Here is a 21,969-nt window from a genome sequence, read left to right on the forward strand (position 1 = left end):
CGATTCACGAGGCGCGTCCGTGCTCTCTTAACCAGATTAGTTCTTTTTACATTAACTGAGGAAAAGTAGGGCAGATGTCTGTATGACTTGTTGTAAATTTGATAATGACCCTCATGTTAATCCCCCCCCACCCACCGACCCACCTCCCCTCCTCACCCGTGTCCCCACCCGACAAGTCCGAGACTAGGACCCGGCTGGTAACAGGATTACCAATGAGAGGACCCTCCTGTGTGTGTGTGTGTGTGTGTGTGTGTGTGTGTGTGTGTGTGTGTGTGTGTGTGTGTGTGTGTGTGTGTCTTGGACCAGAGAAAAAGAAGCTAATTGTTGTTGGTGGCGGCTGGTTGGACGACTAAAGTGAAAAGTAGCCTAATAATGAGAAAATCATTAGAGACGCATCAGGAACAAACGTCTTTTAGGTTTTTCACAAATTTCTCAGAATCAAAATTTTATGATTTATGTCTTTTCCTCTTCCAAAAGTGAACATGCACGTAGACGCGTGTTATTCAGAGGTCTTACGTTTAAAAAGATGCAAACATAAAAACATATTTTCACAGGCCAGACCTCAGTGTTTGTGAGAAAACAGATCCTTTTAAGTCCAGTGGTTTTCTCATTATTGTACCAAACTGAAGGATTTCCAGCAAAACAGTTTCTCAAGCAACATGTCCCCTAAAAACCTAATACACTAAAAAAAAAAAAACCCCAAACAAGCTGGTTGCTGGATAATTTAATACCCTTCCAGATTTAATGTTATTTATCTGCGTCGTGAAGATTTGGAGCTCTGATCTCTCCTCGGTCAGTTTCTGTCGGATTAGCTCTTTGTTTTGTTTTTTCTTCTTCTCTTTAAATCTGGTTTTGTGGTTCAATCCACTTTAGACGCAGATTTACACACTTGGCTATAGAAGTGTTTTGCACTTCAGTCAAGTATTTTTTTTTTAGTGTTGTTGTTCTGGTGGTGATGTTTTTGGGACTGACCCCCCCCCCCCCTGCAGGAGGTCTTTTCCCCTCCATTAGCTGATCAGTGTTGTTGTATTTGGGTGGCTGGGGCTGGTACCTGCACCTCCTCCCTCCCTCCCTGCCTGATACGATCTGAACTGATGTCCTGCCGGTGCCTTTTTTCCCAGAACCCCTTAGACTGGTTGAAGCGGTGGCGGTGTCACTGTGTCCCGAGCCTTTTCTTCATCACCTATTAAAATCAAAGCCCCGTCGTTTGGCGTGGACCGCCGGGATCTTGGCTTTAATTAAATTACATTATTGTTAACGTCAGCTTGGCCGAGGCCGGCGCTGTCGCGTGCACTTTGCCCCCCACCTCCTCCTCCTCCGTCTCCTCCTCCTCAGCTCACCTCCTGACAGACATATAGAAGGGGGGGGGGCGATCACACATCTATGCAGTAATGTATTCTAATGCTCCCTCCTCTTCTCCCATTGATTTGAATTTTTAAAAGGATGGAACAGGGAGTCATGTTATGCGGGGAATATGTTCACAGTGAATATTCAATTAGCCACCTCGTATTTTGTATACATGAATGTAACGCTGTGATGGCACCGGCTAATATGTAGTGAAGGGCCCGTCACATGGAGCCGCATGTAACGTGATCTGCTCTAAAGTGTTTGCATTTGATAACAGACACACTTTATGAATAAACATGCAAACATGTGCCACTGAAGCTCAGATGGTAATTCTCAGCCTGAAAGTCCACGACCACAGTTTGGAGTTTATTTCACTTGTTTAATCTTTAGGCTCCAACTAAACTGACTGAGTGTTTAGCCGGTATTCTCCCTTTTGATTGGTCCGTCTAGTTATAAAAAACACTCACAGAACTATCATTCAGTTGTTGTGAATATTTTCTTATTATTTATTTTGCTTTGCAAACCGATCGGCCCCCTGATAATCTCACCCTCTAAGCCTCCGTCCTCCTCCATTGTGCACAGAGCAGCGGAGCGTCACTAATGTGGCTGTGTTCATTGGTCTGTGGACCACACACGGCTCTCTGTCCTCATCACCGCGGTCCTGTTGCTCCTCTAAAGCTGGAAGATGATAAAACTCGTACAGGTCGCTCACTTTTTAAACGCCGATACGGGATGATCCCACTGATTTTACTGTTTTATGTCCAGTTTATAGGAATTCTTACTTTTAATTATTCTAATGTTCAGCACTTTGGTCAGTAATTGATGTTTATTTTTTTAAAGTGCTTTATAAATAAAGTTGGCTTGGCTTGGCTCGGCTCGGCTCGGCTCGGCTCGGCACTAGAAGCCAGTAAAGTGTCATACTGAGCGCACACAGAGGTGACTGTCATTAGTGTTTCTACACTAACATGGAACCATGGCAGACAGAAACGTTGAAACTCTGATGGACGGAGAATGAATTGATTTCATCGCATTGTGAGTCCATATAAAAACAGTGAATTTATTTATTTCTGCTGTTATTCTGACCGCTCCAATCAAAACCAGGCACTAATGGCACATGCAAACATAAGGAGCCACCTCCATGATGCTGAGCAGACAGAGACATCATGTGGCCATCGCTTTTTTATTATTTTATTTCTTTATTTCTTTATTTCTTTATTTTCTTGCTAGCCTACCCCAGGATGCTAATTGTTTCTCTGTGGATGGAAACTTTCGACCTCAGTGACCATATAAGTGAATTAGCGGCGTCCCTGTCTCGACCGTGCAGGGGTCACCCCTCGCCCAATTACTGGCTCCACCTCGTTAACTCCTTCACTGCCGGGTCTCTGCCGGTTTCTAACATGAGCTTAATTATGCTAATCAGCTTAAGCATGAGCTCTTTCATCCGAAGCTGTAGGCTCACCGGCTATTTAAAGACGTTTTAATTTGTGTAATTAATTTTTTACTGATTGTGCTACATGACCTCAGAGAAGGGAAAGCCTCTGAGAGCTTTACGTGCTTCAAACCTGGTTTTACTTACTGCAAACTGTTTCTGGGCTGCGTCTTGTGATTTACACAGATGTCTACTCCAAGGATGTTTCTCAATGTGTGTGTTTTTGGTTTCAGTCTGTCCAGGGATTGTTCTTCATACATTCTCACAACTGGAGCTTGAGTGTCCCATAAATAAATCACAGTGTTTCATAATTGATTGAGAGAAAAAGATGCAGATGTGACTATAGTTGGCAAAACGACATGGCAGCTAATTGGAAACATTCTTGAAGGGCTTCCAGATGTAGTTGTCGTTTCTGTTTTGTGTCCCACCTCGTCAAATATCCTCACTACAGCTATTGGTTTTATTTTTTTATCTTCTTCTTTTGGGTTTCTTCTCTCAGTTTCATGTGTCGTACCTCAGTTTCATGTGTCGTACCTCATCCGTGCCACTGTGCCCCCAGCTCACATTACCAACATGCCATTCGTCATTATAATAGATGCATCTGATGGTAATGACGATAGTTTATAAAACAGCTTATTAACCTTAATGACAGTGTGATCTTTTACAATTGATAGGTTGTCTCACCTTCAATTACAGTGACCAATGATGATACACGTTTAATTCATGCTTAGTGACTGAGCAGTGGCTCATATCACAGCAGCTTCACTGGGATTTTATTTTACTGTTTGTTGCTTATTTATTTTACTGTTAATAACAGGTTTGTTAAACCCTTTGGGGGAGAAAAAAATAGAAATTTAGCCGTAGGACAGTATATTCCCTGAAAAAAAGGAATTTTAAATGAAACATAATCGGCGAAACAAAAACCTGTATCAAAGGTGCATTAAAACTGGAGCATACTGTTACATCAACTTTAGTCAGATGAACCCTTTAATTCATCCTAAAGCTGTGTTTGCTAATGAGCTCCCAAATAAGACAAAGCTTTCACAGAAGTGTAACAGAAAACAAAGAGTGTGTGTGTGTGTGTGTTCCTGAGTCGTCCCTTTGCTTCTCTGGGTCCGTCTGTCTGTGTATCTGTGTCTCACACTCAATGCCTGGAAAGCAGCGTTCTGTCCCACTGTTTGGGAGCACAGATGCACATTCAGTCCTGTGTTCTCCACAGTCTTAATAGTGTTAACCCGTCAGCTGTCCCCCAAAACCGAGGACACAAGCGTCTCCAGTGTTTTCGCCGCTAAGCCGGATTTTCGCTCTTTTCTCGCTGAGCGAGTGGCCAACACAACTGTCTGTGTGCTCCTGCTGAATGTTACTGAAAAAATATATATATATATTTACGGTCAGAGAAAAAGAAAATATTCTTTTTATTTAGTTGAGTGTGCTGGTTTTAAAATGTGGATCGACGTTGACGCAACAGTATCTTGATTTTTGTATTTAAATTTCAGGAGCGTCTTTTCTGTTCACATTAAAATAGCAGAGCAGAGATTTTTAACTGTGGGCCATCATGGTGAGATATTTAGAGAGACATTTAGCAGGTTTGTGATCTCGTCTTTTTTTATTTTTCTTATTTATTTTAGTGCAACATTTTCAAACCTAAATGAGAAAAGTATGGGTTTTTATCTTCAGACGCCAAAAACTAAATAGTCACTTTGGTTCCAAGTCTCATGTGTTTTCTCCAGACTAGTATGGAAACATTGCAGACAGTCCCTACATGTAAATGCATCTTCTTCTTCTTCTTCTTCTTCCTTCACAGCACACAGAGATTTGCCATCTGTTTTGACTGACACAACTTAGTTTCAGCCAAAAATACTTCACCTACTTTCTGCCGTCACGTTTATAGCACACCACCACCTTCCAGTCTGAATCCTTCCTCCTCCACTCGACGTCTTTTCCTTCCTCCTCTCTCGCTGCCTTTGTCCTGCCGCCTTGGCGTCTGACTTTGTCCTCCTCTGCGTCTTTCACACTCTCCGTCTCCATCCCTCTCTGTCCGATCACATCGGGACGAGGGGTGCCGGCGCCTCTGACAGTGCTCCTAATTAAGACGTAAAACTGTGGGCAGCAGGTTTCTGAAGGTTACACTGTCTATACCAGGGGAAGTGATAAAGAATGGAGTCACTGATGACATGTGACGTTTTCACCAGGGATGATGCAAACCGCTGCTAATGAAGCCGGGGCTATGGAGGAGAAAGAGAAGGGGACACGGGGCCTCTGTGTGTGTGTGTGTGTGTGTGTGTGTGTGTGTGTGTGTGTGTGTGTGTGTGTGCGTGTGCGTGTGCGTGTGCGTGTGCGTGTGCGTGCGTGCGTGCGTGCGTGCGCGTGCGTGTCTGTGCTGCAGAGGCCTTTGGGATTTCAGGCCAGAATTAGAATTAAACCAAGTGTGTGTGAGTTGCTGCACTTTGGCTGCTGGGTCCAGTTTCTCAGACAGGATATGTGATGGTTCTGTTTGCTGCTCAGATCATCTCTGCAGCTGGGAGATAATTCACTATTATGATTTACTGTTTTGTGATCCAAATTATTGCATCATGGGGGATTTTGTAGTTGTGACATATATATATATATATATATATATATATGTAGAGGTTGTAGTAGCTGCAGCAGCAGCTATAGTCTTACCAATATTGTGATCAATATGTGTTTTCTCAGAATCTTAAGCCTGTTTATTTATTCTTTAAACTGTCGATAAAGCTGATATTCCTTAATCTAAAGCTGGGAGAGTCTGGAACTTCTTGTTGAAACACATTTTGAGAAGACGTGATGGAAATATTTGTCTGTTTAAACGTTCCCTGTGCTGATTTCCAAAACCTTTAGGAACATAAACATAAATAATATCATTCCTTACTGGCTCAATATGACTTACTCGGGAACATTTGATAAAGCAGTTAATGTCAGTTTTCTGTACAGATGTTCGTTGATTCTAGCTCCAGAAATTAGCGTTAAGTGTTTCTGCTGTTGGTGCTGAGACTCGTGTGTTGTATTTGCACCAGTATTGATCAATTTCAAATGATTGTCAATCGTGATACTGATTGTGAGCCCAGACGTGTTCACCACTGTGTGGTTTGGTCACAGTTATTGGCTGGAAGAACATTTATGTTTTAGCTTCCACTTCAGCAGCTCAACTTGTCCAGGCTTAGGACTACACACCAATAATAGTGATTATGGATTAATATTGATTGTTCTTTTGTGTGTGCGGTGTCAGAACAGAAAAGAGGCCAGTGATTCAATTTCTTCTTACATGTAACTGACAAACATTAATGTTTGTGTGTTATATTTTAGTGCAGTGATCTCTCGTTGTAACAGATTCTACTAGATAAAGATGAAATTAAGCTCCAGTCTCATTCCCATTCAGTCCTGCATCAGTGTCACACTCCATCACCGCTGTATGCTGGCTCGAGATCCAAGCCTCAGCATCTGCACTGGATGCATGAAACCTGCACAATGTACAATATAAAAGCTGAAGCACAAGTCAAGCTGCATCTTCCAACGGCGAAGCGAAGGAGAAATAGAACCGGAGAGCAAATGCATAAAACATGACAGTTGGCGTTTTTTCTTCAAACAAAATAATCCTGACACACTGTGTTGGAAAAAAGCGCATAATGAAGATACAGGGCGAGGCGCTGCTGATTAGCATGCGTGCCGCCCTAACAGTACAGCTGGACTCCCCCAACACTTGGAAACTTTGCAACAAAATGCTCTCAGTCAGTAAATGCAACATCATATGTGGGTCCTCCTGGTGAAATTATCCTCTGAGACCTGCACTATAGTAATGAATGACAAGGCTACCAACATTAGGAACACACAGAATAATTACACTTAATACTGAGTGTTTGAGATGAAGCTTCGGGGCAACTGTGGGCGTCTGTGGTCTCCAACATTATGTAAATAAATGAACATAATGCAGATCGCACTCAGATGTGTAGCAGTGTTGACCTGCTGCAGAGCCGGAAGACCTGGTTAGTCGAACGATGCGTCCAGGTCCACGGACGGGACACGCACTTTATTATAGAAGTACTGAAATACAGTATTTTTTTTCTTTATAGCATTATAGGGTTCGAACCTGCCACTCGCCCTAGGACCTTTCTATGTGACGTCTGCACATTGTCCTCTCACGTGCAGGTCAGGTTGATTTCTAATTTGTGCGTCAGCTCTGTAACAGACTGATCTGTCCATGGTGTCAGCCTCTATGCAACGAGCAGAAATCTACCTTTAAGCTCGTCTTTGCATCCAGAATCCTAAACCTTGTGTCCTGCTTTGAAGGGGGACTGTCCAGGCCTCCTACAGTGGTAGATGAATGTTTTTCTTTTTTCTTACAATATAAGCTTCAGCCACAAGACCTGACACTGTCTGCTCTTCCAGTAAAGGACGAGATGGAGGACAAATGCATGGAGTTGGACTTAAACGCTGGATATCAGTGAACATGCAGTACAGTTTTCTATCCACCGCGACTAAGCTGGTAAATCTCACCCGCGAACACGATCGCAGCTCCACAGTCCTCACGAGTTCACTGGTGTGAGCATCTGAGCCCAATGTGAACCAAATGTGACACGCTGGCTCTGGCCATATGCAAGCTTTTCACCCCTCCTCCCCGCACTCATACTGGTGTTGTGAGTACTCGAGTCATGACTGTTGGCTGTGGCGTCTCTCTGACTCACATAACCCCTCACAAAAGATCGGGCCAGGCTCCTTCAGCTCAGGCCAAGCCAGCCCGTCTCTGCACAAGACTCTAATTGATTTGATGGACTTGTGTGCCGTTCACACCCCATCCCCAAACAAACAGTCCGCCCAAGATTTGTGTCCATTGAGACAAAGAGGCAGCGCCCGCCCTCCTCTTGCAAAGCAGCATTCAGCGGCGGCCTGCGAGGGCAGCCCCAGCCTGCCAAACCTCTTGATTTCACCGCTGGGCCTCAGGGAAGCTTTGACGATTCATCTCGCTGCAGATCAGGGCTCCCTCCCCCCATTCCTCAGCAACTCCCAGGTCAACCAGAGTTGACTGAAGTTCACAGTCATGTTTTCATCATCGTACTGAAGAGCGTCGACTGAGGACAATTACAAAACCTGCAGTGTGGATCAAGATCAAGAGGGTGGTTCCTTGGAAAAGGCCACAGAGTTAGACAACAGTAGTTGTTATCTGGGTTTATGGAGGTGTGGACCAGTCTGTGACTTTCTTTAAGATGCACTTCCTGCTTTTGCACTTTGCATAACTAAACAAAGTTCTGTGTAAAAAAAAAAAAAAAAAAAAAATATGGATTGAACCATGATCTGGGAGAAAATCACTGGAGTCAGAGAAGCTGTTTGATATGTGTCTGTGATGGGCCATTTTCACCAAACCTCAGTTAGTAATCTACCACTGATGTGTCCTCTTTAAGGAGTATTTACTTCTCATCTGTGATTTGTTGGTCACCTGTATCGTCGTTTGTGCTCGTCTGTCTGGAATATAAGAGGTGATAACATGTTGAAGATCAGGGGCCTGCTCTAACCCCCGAGGCGGCGATGTGACTCAGCAGACTTCACTGAGCTGAGAAGGTGGGAGGTCAGTGTGTCACCACAGTAAAAACGCTGAGCAGGAAAATGCTCTGCTGCAGATACGAGACAGGACGTGCAGTTACTTTCATCAGAACTAACCAGCTCCGGTTTTGCTTTTTTCCTCTTCTGTAAAAAAGAAAGGCAGGTGTGGTTAAAGAAACTTGGAACAGGCCTCATTCAGCTCCCACGATCATTCCAGATGATCACAAAGTCGTTCAGCAGCTCTGAGCAGAGTTGAACCTCCTTGTTTGGTCACTGCAGCTGCACAGCGACCGCCTGGTTCATGCTCTTAGTGACCGAGCAGGGAGAGAGATGCTGCTGAGTCTGTTTCACAGACTGTTATTTCATTGAACTGCATTATACAGGTGGGTGTTTCTGTTATTGTGTCCACTCCACTTGTTTCATTGAGCAGGCACCTCTCTGTGTAACACACAAGAACTACATCACCCAAAATGGTCACGAATACTGAAGGAGCAGCAGATATGCAGTTAAAGCTCTGCCTGAAATCTCTTGACTTTGGTTTGGCATAAATTAATTTAGCTTTTTTTAATATTTATTTATTCTGCTTTAATTGTGTAAGGTTTTATAAGCTCTGTGTGTGTGTGTGTGTGTGTGTGTTGCCAGTCCACCCAGTGTGTGTGTGTGTTTGTGCCCATGTCCTCCCTGCTCAGGTCACATTAACCCACTTCTCACAGTTTGTAGCTCATGTTAGAGAAAAAGGAGCGAAACACCTCCCTGCAGTCAGCGTGGCTTCAGGCTCCTTCACGCTGTTATATCTCCAGCATCTCTGGCCGACGATCACGTTATTTACTGCTTGTATTAACATGCGGCTTGATAAGCATATTTTCCTCAGTAGAGCTAACAAGATGCTTTATCACCGGGCCTTTCCACTCGCCGTAGCTCCGTAGTGCTGCCGCTTGCTCGTATTTCCACCCTGTTAGTTTACAGCCTCGTAAATAACAACTTTTCTCCTGTTGAGATTTAACGCTGGAGTTTTTTTTTGCTGTAAAATCAGATTTAACTCTGAGCATGAAGACAGACTCTGCTTGTGACTTATGAACCCAGCAGCTTCAGTGTTAAATCACGAGCTCTGCTACATAAGCAGAATATCTTTGGAATATACAAGAACAACACAAAAGCAACAAAAAAAAAAAAATCATTAACAGGTTTCATTTAAATACATGATGTAGTTTTTATTTTTTTTAGTCTCAATCAGGAAAGTATCATCTGTTGTGATGAGTTTAATAAGGAGCTATAGAAATCTAACGCTCGTTCCAAACTGAGACGTCACTTTATTCTGCATCAGAAAATCCAAACCATCCGTTGGCTGTGTGCTGGTCACGACTGTGAGGAAAGTAACGATAAAATGGACAAAGTCGAAATATTCAAAGTGAGAAAATGACTCATGGCTGCTAATTGCTTGAAGAATTTCAAAATGTGCTTCAGAAACATTTGAAACGTTTCTGTCTGTCAGCTACAGATGTTGATGCACTGGCAAAGATGGAACAAACCCAAATTGTCAGAGGGAGTAATAATGACTAAGTCATCAGCACAATGCAATTATCTCTTTTGTGCCTTTGATTAGACAAAGGCACAATTTCCCATTAATGCTTTTGTTTTACCTTTTCGGTAATTGCAGTTAATCATGTCAACTGCAGGAAAGCGTCGCACGTTTGTGGCAGTTCTCGTCGTTAGTCGTAAATCTGCATCTTTAATTTGTTGATTAACTCTTAAAAGACAAACGAGGGCTGTGATCTCTCTCACTCGCTAATTGCATCTGAAGGATCGACCATTTCTTAATGACGCAAATTTGAGATCTTGCTTTTTTTTTTTTTTTTTTTTCAGATTTGGGAAACAGAAACTGTTTTGTTTGTTTTTTTTTTATCAGAGAAAATAGAAATAAAACTTATAATTTATTTTAAATCAAACCCAGTATAACAATAAAAATTTTTAAAAAATGAAGCACAGTCATTTTCCCATTTTCTTGTTTTTCCGTCTTGCACCGGCTGCAGATTCAGTTCAGGGTCGACCCAGACCAGCCTTCCCTTTCACCTCTCGACCGGGCCTGACGCCAAACCCATTTCCTCCTGCATTAGTCTCATCAGGGACTTTAATATGTAGCACCCTGTAGGAGGGGAGCCACTCTGGCACGTGCACAACACACACACACACAAACACACCGCCCCGTCTTGACAGCTCACTCCAATTACTGGCCCTCCCTGTCGCATGGCCTGCATCTCCGCTCAGAGCAGATCGCATGTGACCCCCTCCAGCATGCCGCTGGTGGAGGGGGAAGAGGGGGGACCATGCAGAGAACAGGAGTAGTAACACACACACACACACACACACACACACACACACACACACACACAATTACGCACATTTAAGGGGACACTTTCCAAAAATTGTGGCCAATCAAAGAGTTTCATTCCAAAACGAGATGTTCAGCACTTGAAGCTTATGCAGACAAAAGCACAACTGGCATCAAAGTAAAGCACATTGCTGCTAGTGAGTCATCTTAAAACCTTTGTTTCCAAATAGGTTTGTGAAGATTGAATTTCTCAAATATTGACAGATTAATTTAAGTTTAGCCCAAATGGATATGAACCATTTTTAAACCTGGAAAGAAACTGTTTTGTTTTGAAAGAAATATTCCAGTGCTTTTCTCAAAGTGGAGACAGAAGCAGCTCATATACAAACAGATTTTTAATTATGTAAATAGTAATTGGTGGTTTTGCCCTGATAAAACATTTTGGTGTCTTTGTTGACATCAAAAATGTGAAAATCTACGTTTTGGTTGTCAAATCGTTTGTTGTGACACCAGAAAAAAATCTTAATAAATCTTAAATCTTAATATTCAAACAGACTCAGTTCGGACACAGACTGATCCTTCTGCTTATCACAGTTACTTTAACCCACATTTCTGATTTAATATTTTCTGCATTATTTGGACTGTTAATTGTGAAAAGAGCTATTGGTCCAGTGTTAGCCGCTTTTATCACAGGGAGAGTGTGAGTTACTCCTCACTTTTCGGTTTGCGATTCACACGGACCGTAGTCTGCTGTTTCTAATACTGATCGCCATGTTTACTGCACCAGAGCATGATGGTCACATGTCCAAAAAAATAAATAAATACAAATAAGAACAACAGGATTTGATGATTTCTCTGTATGTTTCCTCTGTTTTATTGTCCACAGAATTTTAATTGTTTGCTACGGAGCATATTTTGGATTATGTTAACTTTGCAAAACACTATCAACTCCCCCAGCTTCATGGTGCTGTTAACCCATATTTTAATCGTCTGTGCTGTTGTGCACTGGAAGCATCTAAAAACCCCCTGAGGTTCAGGTCCATTCTTTTCAACATAAAACACAGAAGCTAATTTTGTGGTCAAGTATTAACGGCCCAATGCTACACATGCATTATTTAAGCAGTAAAAGATGCTTGTTGGTAGGGCCGTGGCCTGGAGACGTGACGTGAGCTTATGTTTTTGGTGCAGTTCTGAGTGTTTGTGGCATCTCTCCTGGTCTCTCTGGGAGGACAGTTGTGGCGATGACGCATAATTTAAAAGTACAGATGAGCCCACCGGCTCTCGGAGGACGCTGATACGCCGTGGCACCCAGAAGAAAAATTAACAAATGGCCCCTCTTCTGTATTTTTGTGTTTGCAGCTCATGTTCAGAAGGGTTGCACATGTGTTTTACTACAAGAGCTGAGCTTTTGGGACACTGAACAGCTGTGCATCCACTACAGAACTGGCATCTTTTTTTTTTATTTTATTTTATATATATTCATTTATTTCTGTAGTTTGCATCATCCAAAATAGTTTTATCTTCTAATATCTGAGGCACATTTTCTTTACCATTATATCACAGAGCATGTTTCCCTATATTTTCGGACGCCAACTAGCACCTAGGGATCTGTAATCTCCTGTGTACATGTGGTTTGCAGAAGTTTAAAATGTCACACTATAATTTTCCAATTCAATCTGCCCACCTATCTGCTTTTCCACTCACTTCTGAATGCCGTTTGCATTTTTAGAAACCACACAGAAGGCTGAGAAAGGCTCAGACTTAAGGGTATCATGACCCTCCCGAAGTATCTAAACTTTATCGAAAGAACGCGACGCTCCGAACAGGTTTTCAGTGGCCTCTTTGCACCACCTAAAGCTGTGAGTAGTTCTTCCTACAAGCATCTGTTTAGCACTACTAGCTAAAAGGGAGACTGGTGAACACAAGTGTTTTTTGTGAATGCATTACACAACAAATGTTAAAATCTGCAGCATGTGGGCATCACGTGGGAAATAGAGGGAAAGATTTGGGCGATTTTAAAAAAAAAAAAAAAAAAAAACATCTACATGTAAGTCTGTCTCCTCACAGGTCGTCAAACAGGCTATCGCCTGGCTCGCTCGTCGTACAAAAGCACCATTGTACCAGGAGAAGGTGCAGTCTATGAACTGGCGCTTCCTTGATGGTGTCTCAGTCAGTCCATTAGCTGTAAACCCACCGGAGTGGGTTGTCTTGGAGGAGGCCTGTCTAAATCACTTTTGCACATATGAGACGAGAACAATCTCTCCTCTGTCTGATCCTCCTGGCACCGCTCCACGCCGATCCTCCCACGATCTCCTTCTCTTATGATTATTTTATCATTTCAAATTCTTTATGCCGCATTGCCGTGGCATCGGCCCTGCTAGAGCAGAGCGGCGCGTTGGCCATACAGTACATTCACACTACAGTTATTTGGACGCCGCTCCGGTGTGGCTCTGTCCCGGTCCCTCGGTTGGATTCTGCTCGTCCATTAGTGCCATCTGTGCCTTCCTGCGCCGTCTGTGAGGGCCCTGTCGACGCCAAAACGATTGGCATTTCTCTGGAACAACCAGAGGGACGGTGCCCAGAGCTTTTAGCTGCCAATGATGTGCACTTACTCTGACAAAACCAGAGGGGGTGGGGGGTTGGAAGCAAGCAGGAGGCCCAGGCAGGAAACAGCTGCACCTACAGTACTGTGGCATCCATGTTCAAGCTTCAGGAGGTGCCACTTATCCCTGCAAGAACAGACAGCTGATACAGAGTCAGAAGCTGTTTCACGATTTACATTTTGGACATTTAGCTGGCAGTGTGATGCGCAGGGACTGGCTGCGTGAGCGAACAGGTACAGGAATCTGCCACATAAACCGGGGCATCCCACACCAGTTGTGTTGCACATGTACAGATGTGAAGGGCTGTGAGGTGAGTTGTTTTTCTGAAAGGGTTTAGGCATTTAGCTGACGTCTAGGAACCAAACATAAAAACAAGACAGTGACCCTGGCAGGCGCTCAAACAAATAAACAGGCAGGTTCATGGCGAAGCATGACTGTAACAGCAGTGACCGGGCCGCAGTCGGACTGACCATGGGGGTTTTAGAGCTCGTTCACACCACAGACGTTTATTCTAAAAACACTGCAGTGTTTGAAGCAGGTTGGAGACGGTGCTGCCAGGCCTGAGCTGTGATCAACACTGTGTCCAAACGTTCAGCCTGATACTGCAAACCAAAAACCCGACGCTTTTCTCTTTTATCTCCGCACTGACAGATTCTCCTGTTTGCAGGACAGGACACGTGCTGCATCCTGCTCCTCCTGTCCATCTTTACTCTTTGACCCGGGGTCAGTCAACCGTGTAACATTTCCATATACAGTTGTGCTCATAGATTCACACAACCTTGGCACATTGTTGGCCATTTTTAAAAGATAAAATAATTATGCAGAAAACTTTTCTTTTTAAGTGGACAGATAGTATCACTGCATGGTTTAAAAGCAAAATAGACACATGTTCTGTCTGTTCAGTTGTATTTTCCAACAAATATTGTCTCAAATTGTCCCAGGGAATGTAAGTGTAATGTGATATAAAGTCAAATGTGATATATAATATACTCTAACCTGAGCGTATCTATACGCATGATGTGACTGGGGCTTTTCTGTGGCTGCAGCATCCTGCTGGTGCTGGAGACGCTCGCTAAGTTGGACAGAGCCCTGACCAGAACCCTGTGGGCCGTCCCAGGGGAATGAAGGCCGTTACAGCAGCAGATTGAAACATGTGGACTCGCGACCAGATGTTCAAAGATCTGTCAAAGTCGTGACTGGTACCTCACCCCGTCGTCCTGCTCGTGTATATACGTGTAGGTGCGTTTACAACAGGGATCTTAAACATGGATAGAAACGGGTTTCTGTTCTGGAACAGCTTTTCCACGCTAAGGCATCACTTTTCTCCAGAGTCTTCCAAGATATCTGCTAAACTTCACAGTAATGAGCGGAGTAAGTGTTTTTTTTTTTAATGTTGTCCTCCCATGTACCTTATGTGCTTCTATAATCTTTATTCATCCTTTTACAATGAGAAGAAATGCCCGAGTTGTCAGCGAGCATCATGTATTTGGCCGAGTCTCAGGTGGCTCTGATTTCCCAGCAGGCCAGATGGCAGCGCTGTGTGGGCAGTGTGTATGTGTGTGTGTGTGTGTTGTGTTGTGTGTGTGTGTGTGTGTGTGTGAGGGGCTGTAAGAAGGGCCAGCAGCCTCGTGGAGGGAGGATTGCTCACACTCTGGCTCTGCGCTCTGTCCCCGTGCAGCTGTGCTTCTCCCTCCAACTTGAACTTTTAATTTGCTCAATATGTGGCAGAGGACACGGAGTAAAACAGAACACATGTCTGGTGGCTGAGACTCGACGGGCAGGGACTCGGAGAGGATGACACCGTGTGGCGTTGTTTTTTTTTTTGTTGTTGTTTTTTTTTTTTTTTAACTTGTCAGAATCTGCTGTTTCCACCAGACACGAGGACTGTGGACCTGAGAGAGGAGCAGTTTCACTTTCCTCATTAAAGCCTTGGTTTCTTGCTGTGGTTCAGGGTGGACCATAATTAACTTTCAGTCTGATCAATAATAGAGTCAAAAAATGAAAATTGATGATATGCAAATAACAGGCCATGCATTTGACCATGACACCTCAAAAAAAAAAAAAGCTCTTAGTGTGATCAGTTTTGGCTGCAGGTCGTCCACTCCTGTGTTTGACAGCCTCTTCAACTTTTTCATTGATTTTCTATCAGAAAATGCAGAAGTTCTGCAGTGCAGTTGTTCCTTTGTTCTTCTCCAGGAAGAATTATTCTCAGCTGTTGAACAGAAGGTTCGGAACAACGTGATGCAGCATCTTATCCCCTTAAGGTTTGCCCAGAGTCTACAACCTATCAGGATATAAGGTCTGTGTTATTGATTATATGATCCTCAAAGCTGAACGCAGCAGCGATTTCAGAGAAAACTGTCGGAGGATAAACAAACGAGTGATTAGTGTAGTAAAGACCAGGACGTGCACAGCAGCGTTTGAATAATTTGCAGTAGAAATTGGCTCTTCAGCTCATTAACATTTTGTCTGAACAACAGACAAGTGTTGGAATAATGTGATGAGTTGCAGTCGTCCTGTTGCTGTTGGATTAAGTAAGCCCTAGATTAACTAAGCTACTGTATAGGCTGCAAAGCTCTAATGTGGAAAAAAGTCTCTGTTCTGGTAATAAAATCTTTCAAAGCCTGTAGCTTATCACTGCAAAATAAGCATCTTGCAACTGGATTACAACTCTCATGCTTGCAAGTGTTTTCACACCACAATCCAGATGGGAGCTTCGTTCTCTAACCTACATGGATGCTGCTTCCATGCATCTTTTTTCTCTTTGATATTGTAAATGTGACAAAGTCAAAATCAATTCATGTGACAAACCAATACAAACATTTAGATGTGGTGAGAGGGGGTGGGGTCTCAGCTGTGTTTACTTCCTGTTATTGGTCTCCCAAAAAAACTGTTGCAGACACTTGTTCATGAGGAGACAGAAACATGGCGTCTTAACTTTCAGTCGTGGATTTGTTTTATTTCCAGGTGAGGGTAGGTTTAATAAGTTGTAGAAGCAAAAACGCCCTCAGGTGTAACTTCCTGCTCTGGATTAGCTGCCTACCAGCCAACAAATGAGTTGTTTAAGTGTGTGAAACCGAGCTGACAGTTTAAACATGTTCCAGGTCATTTCTTGGAAAAGTGGATGATCGTTTGCAGATGTGGCCTTTAAACATGTTCACCCAGCTTGAACCACTGTAGTTGATTTTGGAAATTATTGCAGTGTACACACAAATGATGGAATACCAGTGGACGAGCCAGCGTTTGCTGTGGTTGGATGACGTCTTTTGAATCATTTACAACCTTTTACCTTTTGTTGACTTAAGTGATCTTCGCCCAAGTCCCACTTTGAAGTAAGGAAATGGAAATCGGACCTGTACACGTTAAACATCCCATTAGACAAATAACAAAGAGGTTGTCACCTGCCCTGTGCAGAATATAAAGCAGGGAGTAATGAGGCATCCATCCGTCATCTAGACCCCCTTATTCCTAACCAGGGTCTCAGGGACCTGCTGGAGCCTATCCCAGCTCTCTTTGGGTGAAAGGCAGGGGTCCACCCTGGACAGGTCCCCAGTCCATCACAGGGCCACATAGAGACAAACAACCTCACACACTCACACTCACTCCTATGGGCAATTTAGAGTCACCAATCAACCTGACATACATGTTTTTGGACTGTGGGAGGAAACCAGAGGACCTGGAGTATCACCCTGACATTTGTTTTACAGAAATACTTGACAAGTGGAGACAAAAATCTTCCTCAGTCCAATCTCAATCCTTTTTCTTCGAACTCTCTAAAGACTGTAATCACTGCTGAGTACAGACCTTCAGTATGTCATCGCAAGGAAAAAAAAAAACATAAAATAGCACAGAGTTTGGTCTGAGCTCTAAGTTCGAGCTCTGCAAGAGACGAGAATCAAAATCAAACACACGCTCTCTCGCACTCGCTCGCTCTCCAGTTTACTTCTGGAGCTCTGCCTCGAGCTGTGAGCCAACAGTCCAAGTGACAAACATGTTGTCTGAGGACAAATGTGGACCTCTGCGGCCCCTGTCAACATGCAGCGAGGGCCCACTAACACGACCGGGATTCATGACTGTGAGGGAAGAAAGTATTCAACGACATGGTGTGTTCAAGGACCACGGGATCATTCCAGATCCTTCCAGCAACAGTCCTTCAGTTTACAGTGACTTTAGAGCCTTTAAAAAAAAAAAAAAAAAAACAGAACAGGATTTGGCACCGTAGACGCCATTTTATTGACAGAAACACAATCCACAATTTACAGATTCGACATTAAACAGAACACATTTCTTTTTTTAACATGCTGGGCTTGTGTAGATCGCGTTTCCTCATCAGTATCAACTGAAATAACAAGCATTTGGGATCCGACACCATGGATTCCTCCAAGAAAATAAATCGATAACTTCAAAACAAAATGAACGGACAAAGTTGCAGCGGATGGTTTGGCGTCGCCATTCGATGTATTTCGTGCACCTTATTAATCACAGTCTTCATTTGTCCCCGTCCTCTTGTCTCTTCACTTCTCCATCTCTCCACCTGACTCATGCAGCCGTCTATCTGCAGCCACGCTCCCGTCCGTCTGATGAGATCTCCCTGACATTCACTGCTGACATATTCAGACTATTGTTCTGCCGCTCCGGGTGGCACAGGTGGGCCTCCATCTCTCCAACATGGCCCAGTTACAAGGCAGTGCGCTCTGCCAAGTCAGGCCCTGCTCATGCGGGAACAGGGGAGCTGGAATGGGTTTGACCGTATTGTGCTGCACCTGCTTCGCCCTCGCACCAGATCCCCGTGCTTCGCCTGCCATTCTGCCGCCGCACACAGCACTTCTCCCCTCACCGAGTCCCCGCGCCGTAAAACCCATAAAATCCACTGAACTTAGCCGCTCTGATGGCCGCGGCCAAAACAGCATCTGATGTGCCTTATTTGTTGACTGTGTGAGATTAGTTGCAGAGGGTACACGTCGAGGGGCTTACCATGCAGCTAGAGCGAAGCCCCCACCCCTCCACTAAACACCCACCAGCACTGCCAAATAATGAGAAATGGAAGATTCTCCAGCTTGTCTAAAGCTCTCACAGTCACAGTCGGTCCGTGCACACTTTGCTCCTGAGCCAGACTGTAGTGCAGATACTGTAAGAGCTGCCACAGCAGAAGAGCTGGCTGCTGAGTTCTGCATTCAGCAGGCGGCTCACGAGCCAACGTCTTGGTCATTTCTCTCCGTAATACCTCGATAGGAAGCTGCCACCTGGACTGTCGGGCCTGGGCCTGTGTGCAACAATGTGCTTTTGTTTTCTTAGAGAGATGTGCTGCTCAAATATGTGCAGATTGTTATGCAGAATGACTTTAGCACATCAAACTTTTCAGGCACACATTTAAAAGCTGAAGCCAGAATTTCAACAACTTCAGCCGTGATCAGTTAGAGACATTTTAACTGACTAGTAATTATAACAGACAATTTTGAGGAGCTGCTATATCTTATCAAGGAATCCCAGTGAAAATAGTTTAAACTTGCGTTCGCCCCCATCACACCGGTCACCATCAGCAACAGAGAAGGCTTTTCCCACTGTAGCTCGTCAACAGGGCGGCGTCCTCGCATATGGAGCCGGTCCCCGTGTGCGGTACTCTTAACTAGTCCCTGCTCCTGAACATGCAGAAACACCTACCTTTGTGATGTGTGAGAAGCAGAGTCAGCAGGGACGGAGACCTGAGGAGGTGCAGAGGCAGAGCTGTGTGTGTGTGTGTGTGTGAGTGTGTGTGTGTGAGGTTGGAGGCCTGCTGGCTGCTGGGGGATTCGCTGTGCGAGAGCTCCCTCTTGGTGCCAGTCGGCCTACTGTCGGTGAACGGGCCTCCGCTATACTGAGAGGCTCAGACAGCTGCTTCCACACACAGATACACAACCACGCACGCACGAGTACACGTGTAGGGAGAGAGCGTGCACTGGAAGGCGGAAACGAGATGGTTTTTTTTTTTTGTTCGGCTGTGAGGAGGTTTGCTGCAGCTTCACCACTGTTAAATTTAGCTGAATGTAAAACGGTTTGACTTGAACTGTCCTGAGATAATCGATCCTTAAATCCATCTGTTGTTGATGCTCCTTAAATCAGTTATTTCTGCTTGACTGCTTATTTATATATTTAATAATAGTTGTATTGGTTTGTTTTTATTTGTGTCGGGATGTTTCTGACATATTTAATAGAAACATATATAAATATAAAGTATTTTATTTGTTTCTCTACTATGAAAAATAATATTTTGATTATCACAGTGTCTAATACTGCTTATGAACATGTGGAAATGAGATATTTTCTGGCTGGTCATCAATATTGTATTAATGTGTCTCTTTTTTCTGTTGTTTTCAGGGTCGCTGTATTAATTTCAGCCGTGTGCAGCATCAGTAGAAGAGAAACCGGGTGAACACCAACGTGCTGATCACGATGGACAGGAGAAGGTTTTTTTTGTTGTTGTTTTTTTCCAAGATCTCTAATCCTGCAGCTAAAACCACTATCTGTTCCCTCCGCTTCACCTTGTGCACCAAGTTTACTTCTGGTCCTCTGCCCACAGGGTGCAGTGTCCATGTTAACACCTGTTCTTTAAGTTATTCGCTACCTTTTCTGTAGACCAAAGAAAGTCAAAGCAGAGTCTGCCCCAGAACTCGGCGCTCGGTCTCGGTTAGCCGTTTGTGTGTGCACCAAAGGCCTCACATATTCTGAGCATATTGTGCCTTCTGTGAAAATCCTGATTTCACGGACACAGACGGAAGCTATCTAAAAAAAAAAAAAAAAAAAAAAGATAGGGAAAAAAAAAAAAAAAAACACGGAGAAAGGGGCCGTTCGCCTTTGGCGTGCAAGTCGGAATAATCCCAGTGGGCCTCACAAGTGCAGAAGTCCGTTGCCTCTTGGCAATGTCTCATCACAAATCCTCTCCAACTTCAGCAGAGCTGGATGCCTGGCGGCCGCCCTTTGACTGGCTTATCTTGTCATTTTAACACTGAGAAGTGCACACGCATGACAAATTGTAGACAGGATGCCCCAAGGTATTGGAAGGCACCAAGACTTTGCCCTTTATTTTATTTATTTATTTTTTTTCTTTTTGGAGACACCTTCCTTTCATTATGCACTCGGGACAAGGAAATTAATAGAGCGTTATTCGACCGCAGGACAGCCTCCTGACCAGGATGATCTCCAGCTACGTTTGAGGGATTGATGCCTTTAAGACCTTGACATGGCGCTTGGTGTTTTTTGCCCCTGTTTTGAGCACAGTCTGCTCTCTGCTCAGCAAGGCGTAGCACATCACAGCCCATAAACAGGCCTATCAGTTAAGACTTTTAAGATACAGATACAGCTGTCTCGACACTCCTGTGCCCACCGTCTCAACCCTCCGAGGGCTGCCCGGCTGCGTCACAACTCACTAGTTCTCCCGGCACCAGAATATCAAAGTTTAATTAAAATAATTAAAGGCAACAGGAAGCAGCAGCCTGTGAAGACTGGCCTGTCTCTTTTTTTATGCCTTTTGACATTGAATGACCTATTACCGCATTATTCTCAGGAAAAAAAAAGAGGACACCACGCCATTGTGACGGAGCACCACAACCAAAACGCAAACCCAAAGCAACGGATGCGATGGACGGATAAGTATTGTTCATTTCCAGAAATTATGTCTTCCCCCACCCTCCACCCCCAACTGCCTCACCCCAAAAAGTGGGGTCTATATATTTATAAGTATCGTGGATTTCTCAAGCGCGCTGTCATGAAGCCGATACCAAATGATGTTAGTGTGAGCGGAAACACTGTGGGGGAGGAAAGGGGGCAGCAGCTGAAGAAAAAGGCTCGAATGATCCAGTCACTTCGGATACCGTACTTCAGATGCAAAATGGATATTCGAGTCGAAACCTGACAAACCACGCCGGCTTTGACGGGAAGCGGTATAGACAATGACCAGTGGCTGGGTCAGTGGGATGTCTCTGTGCAAGCAGGGAAGCTTATCAAGTGACACTAAAATTAAGTTCAGCAACCATCAAGTTTGAGGGGGGAATGGGTGAGCGCCTCACATTCGGTGGGCACGAGAGTGCGCGCGACACGCCGCTCTAATTATTCCTTTGTTTCCTGTTGGTCTCGATCAGAGGGACATAAATAATTCTAAATCAAATCCTCGGGGTGTGCTGGTGTTTATGTCCGACTTAAACGCTTTTAGCCTCTTGCATAATTTGCAGGCTGACATTTAATAGGCTCGCGAGCCTCTTTCTGGATGCTCGGCGGACGAGGAAATCTTAGCAGTTCGATTTCGCCGTTTTTTTTATGGTACAACCAAGAGCACAGGAATGTTATTAACCCGAACTAATGAGATATTTACATAGCAGTCACAACACAAGTCGCCTGTCCCCTCTCTCTCTCTGTGTGTGTGTCCTCTCTGCACATTGTTAGACTGTGCTGTTCTTATTTAACACCTATTGTAGATATAAAAAAAAAAAAGATCTTTTTGTAAATTGATGCCTTTGATGAAAATGTTTGTATTTTTGTATTTCTGCACTTTTTAAACCGTTTCAGTGTCTGAATTATGTCGACTTTTTTTTTTTTTAAAGCATTTATTCACTGCACCCAGTTTATTCAAGTTTTCACAATTGTTGATTCATATCACAGGTCGACATTTCTCCCAGATTTAGCTTTAATTGGATTTGCATGCACCACTTTCTGCTCAGAGCATTAGCATCAGCGCA

At 44.0% G+C, this 21,969-nt stretch overlaps 1 protein-coding gene across 1 annotated transcript in view; it reads left to right on the forward strand.

Moving 5' to 3' along the window:
- Positions 1-20,936, forward strand: part of antxr2a (ANTXR cell adhesion molecule 2a) — a 56,666-nt gene extending 35,730 nt beyond the window's left edge. Inside the window, exon 17 of the mRNA XM_026321313.1 lies at positions 19,616-20,936. Coding sequence (XP_026177098.1) covers positions 19,616-19,654 — 39 coding nt within the window. The 3' untranslated portion in view covers positions 19,655-20,936. The remainder of the gene's footprint in view (positions 1-19,615) is intronic.
- The last annotated feature ends 1,033 nt before the right edge of the window (positions 20,937-21,969 follow it).

This window comes from Mastacembelus armatus, chromosome 9, assembly GCF_900324485.2.
Source record: "Mastacembelus armatus chromosome 9, fMasArm1.2, whole genome shotgun sequence".
In the NCBI taxonomy this organism is placed as follows: domain Eukaryota; kingdom Metazoa; phylum Chordata; class Actinopteri; order Synbranchiformes; family Mastacembelidae; genus Mastacembelus; species Mastacembelus armatus.